Below are 4,466 nucleotides of genomic sequence, written 5' to 3'. Positions count from 1 at the left end.
AGACTCCAACAGATGATTCCTAAGCCACAGAGAAGTCCATATCTGACATATTGAACTCATTTCTGGTCAAAGGTTTCTCAAAAAGTTTAAAACATAGACTTTTAGACTCCTTCTGATGTTATATTAGATATACATAGGTCAATTTTGACCTCCATGAACACATTTATGGCACATTTCCTGAAGAAAATGTGAAGTGAAGCTTGAAGCAGCAAATCTCAGCACCCGGTTGCTAGGGTGTTCTGGGAGGTTGCTACGGTGTTCTGGGTGGTTGCTATGTGTTTTTTTAGGGTATTCTGGGTGGTTGCTATGGTGTTGCTATGCGGTTGCTAGGGTATTCTGGATGGTTGCGAAGGTGTTCTGGGTGGTTGCTAGGGTGTTGCTATGTGGTTGCTAGGGTATTCTGGGTGGTTGCGAAGCTGTTCTGGGTGGTTGCTAGGGTGTTGCTAGGCGGTTGCTAGGGTATTCTGGGTGGTTGTGAAGGTGTTCTGGGTGGTTGCTGGGTTGTTCTGGTTTGTTTCTAGGGTGTTCTGGGTGGTTGCTATGCTGTTGCTTGGTGGTTGCTAGATTGTTCTGCTTGGTAGGAGATTTATTTCTCATGATGTCATTTCAGCCTGAAAAATATTTTACCTACTAAACATGTTTCTGATCCAAAAGTACTAGATCTTGAACTTTCCATACATATTCATAGACTATGTAATATATGTTAAGGCAAAAATTCAATAAACAGACATCACTTCGTAAGAGACACTCTGAGTCAAATTAATAAAGGAAAAGGTTTATTATTCTTGCAAGAACAATAAGGCTCAGTCACCAACACAGATTACTGCGAAGTGGAGTGACGCCCAGAACACAGGCCGGGGTGAAGACTAAATAGCCCTCCCCAAGGTTATTTACTGCAAGCCAAGCCTTCTCTGTAAATTTCCACAAAGCCATAGGATTCATGATGTCAGGTTAGATTTACTAACCCCCCCAATCTAAGATGACCCCCGACCCGGCCGGTTCTCTGGTGCCTAGCTCCACTCCTGATAAGGGAGAACACATCACTTCCCCCCATCCCATAAGACATTCCTCTGTGGTTACATATAGAAAGTGAACATAATAAGGAAATAATGAGACATAAGATCCAATAATCATATTAATATATGTGAGATTAAAATTTCCACAACAATTCCCCCTGTTTATCATTAGGTTACCCATAATCATAATAATAAACAAAGACAAATTTTAAGCCCAACATCACATTTATGCCCTTCAATTGATTTTCACATAAATGATCACTCTGCTTAAACATCTGTTGAAAAATAATATTTAGAAAAGAAGAAAGCTTAAGGCTGTTTTTGCGGAGTAAAGCTCCATTAATTGTCTAGCAAGCAAGTAAAGCATTTTATTTGAAGCCGGGCTAAATGAATAATCACTGTTATTGCACTCCTGATAAAAATCAGACCCTCAGTCACTCCAAATATATAAGAAATAGGTTATAGATTAGCAGAGAAAAACAATATAGTATTAAAATACCAAAATGCAGGTAGTAAGACAAACCCTCAGTTCAAGCGTCATTCTCATATCACGGAAGACTGCTAAGTTCTTATCAGCTGGGGAAAAATAAAACCTAATACATGTCTGTATAACTACCGCTACTGTCATCATCTATCTCCTCATCAGCTTCATCAGTCTGATAAACAGTCATTTTCACAAGTGTGGCAGATGGTTGTACTTTGACCAATTTCAGCACTAAACTGGAAATACACTTCATAATGCATGGCAAACAGAACAATATTAGCAGTCCTATTGCTACAATTGGCACTATCGTCTGGATTATCCAATAAACCCATCCTCCCCACATAGTCATGAACCAGCTAATCCATGTCTCCTTTACCCGCTCAGGCTCTCTTACAGCCTTTCTCATATGTTCAATCACGTCAGTTATGTTGTCACTATAGTCTGGAATGTTAAAACAACAAGACGTTCCCAGCATTTTACACACCCCTCCTTTCTCTGAAGTAAGTAAGTCCAGAACTAACCTGTTTTGAATGACAGCGTCTCTTAAGTGTTTCATTTCATCATTTATCATCGTCAATGCATTTTCAGTGCTGTTGGCTATTGCCAGCACAGTCCATGCTAACCCATTTATTTTGTTAATTGTCACTGTCGTGCCCACACCCAAAAACAAAGACCAACCCACGTTAGCCCCAGGTGTCGTCCATGGGTCAGATAGAGTGTACCCGTCATAATGGCCTGGCAAACCGCCTGGCAAAAGATTAACATTTCTTTTCTCCCTATTCGCCTTTCTCTCGGACACTTTATTTGGCAAATACACAGAAGTTCCCACATTTATCAAAGCTGGATAACAGCACCCTGACCAGTCTTTCTGTGGCATTCTATGAAATGCTTTGTTGCCACACACCCACACTGCAGCTGGTGATGTTTCATTCGGTCTGGTAAATGGACACTTAAAATTAACCTCTTTGTCGTTTATCATGGTAGTACAATTTTCACCCTTGATGTCAATTCTGACCCGGCAGTCAGACCAACCAGTGTTCAACAGTCTTGGTTCGTTCAAACAAACACACACGTCACCTTGTTCTTGTGTCACTCTCAAAGGTGGTATGTTTATGCTAGTGTGGTTGTATCGCTGCACATGATTACAGTCCTCTGCAGGTCTCTTAAGTGGGGACTGTCCCCGCTCTAGATCAGCCACAGCCTTGAGCACATCAGTCATTTGCTGTGGGATCAAACACTTTGTCTCTTTAACTGTTGCTACAGTCAGCGGGACAGCCCTCCAAGCATGTGACATCTGCAAACAAAGCCAGCAACTCGTTGATATCTCTAATTCCTCCCTTTGCAGCATAGCCAATGCGCAGGCTTTGTTCCCCTGACACTGTGACATAGCTTTCTGTACCTCAGGGTTGATTTGCCCTTTCGTCGAGCCCTCGCTCCCCATCCACTCCAGATCCTCTCTTGTCTCTTGTTGCAACGCAGGCATGGGTCTTGTTGTCATAGGTTGAACCGCCGTTTCCACGAGTATGTCGATAGTCTCGTACCAGTCAACTCCTCCTTTATCCAGTGCACAGTAGTACCTGCCTTGATCAGAAAGTCTCGCCTGTCTCAGCTCCACCCTCATTCCATACTTATTGTTGCTCAGTCTGTGATTCGTTAAGACTCTGAATCTGGGATCCGATCCCTCTCGGATATTGAAATAATATGCTTTCACGTCGGTCCACTTACATGGGTCTCTGCAGAAATAGGAAGGTGCATACTCCTCGCTCCATCCTTCACAGCCTGGGCAGTTCTTTTGAAACGGGTTGCAGCTGAAAGTCACATTTGACCCTTCCTGGATCGTGATGAGATCCTCCTCCAGTCCCTTTATCGGTTCCACGACGATCAATGCACTCCTTCTGGCTCTTCGGATGCCGGTGTCGTTTGCTGGTTCAGATTTGTCGGTGTCGTTTGCACTGCTTTCCATTGGTGGTGCTCTCAGGCCCTCAGCGAAGTACAGTATAATCATACATATAGTCAATGAAATCAAAGTCAATATGCAAGTGCTCTTACACAAACCACACATTCCCTTCACCCGAAAGGGGTGCCATGGTCTCGGACGCTCCATTCGCTGCTTGGTCCGTCCTGCAGCTGTCTGACCAGTAAGTGTGAGGGAGTTCAGTTCTCAGAGCCCTGATGGTCTTATCTGCCTTGTTGATTAGCGTTGTCCAGCCAGGTGCTGTGTGAGCGAAGAGCACTGTCTGTTCCTCCCAGTCTCCTCCTACCCTTCGATATCTCGTTCCACTTAGGCACACAACTAGAAGGCAGGGATCTGAGATTAACAGTTCATTAATTATTTGCAGTTCATACCTCTCTACCACGATTATATCGGGTTGTGGCCGCACGGTGGGGCTCACTCTGCACACTGGCCGTGTTCCTTTCTGCTGTTGTTGTCCTTGTGCTGATAACTGTACTTGGTGTTTAGACTTGCCCTTGACGTTTATTGACATTCGCTTGTCGCAATCTCTCTTTGTTGTTGTTGATCCTCCTGGACTGGAGCTGGGACCAGTCTGCAGTGGTTGGCGTGAACCCACGTAGCCCTCTGTGCGACCTTCACCGCCGTGTGAGTTGTCAGTAGCACTTGGAACGGTCCTAGCCACCGTTTTGCCTTCCAGCTCTTTCTCCTCAGGTCACGAATCACCACGAAATCACCTGGCCTGATTTTGTGCAGGAACCTCTCTGCCACCTCCCCTTGAGCAGCTTTCACCTGGACAGAAATATTGGACAACAGAGAAGACATTTCTTTGCAGTAGTTCAACATGGCATCTTCACACAAATCTGTTGATGGCAGCCTCTGTCTTCCCCCCTCCATCCCCATGAATGGTGGTCTACCAAAGATTATTTCAAACGGGCTCAAATTTGGTTTGACCCTTTTCCTCATTCTCATGTACATCAGTACAATCGGGAGTGCTTTCACCCATGTCAGCCCA

The 4,466-nt window shown here is 44.4% G+C and overlaps 1 protein-coding gene across 1 annotated transcript; it reads right to left on the bottom strand.

Moving 5' to 3' along the window:
• Nucleotides 1-1,609: 1,609 nt before the first annotated feature.
• Nucleotides 1,610-3,604, bottom strand: LOC148969448 (uncharacterized). Its single transcript, XM_089126579.1, has one exon. It carries the CDS (start codon nt 3,602-3,604, stop codon nt 1,610-1,612), a length of 1,995 nt encoding a protein of 664 aa, XP_088982705.1.
• Between the last annotated feature and the right edge of the window lie 862 nt (nt 3,605-4,466).

This window comes from Pimephales promelas, chromosome 23 (genome assembly GCF_988280905.1).
Source record: "Pimephales promelas chromosome 23, fPimPro1.hap1.1, whole genome shotgun sequence".
Taxonomy (NCBI): domain Eukaryota; kingdom Metazoa; phylum Chordata; class Actinopteri; order Cypriniformes; family Leuciscidae; genus Pimephales; species Pimephales promelas.
Note: the sequence above shows the minus strand (reverse complement) of the source record. Positions and strands in the feature narration are given on the sequence as shown.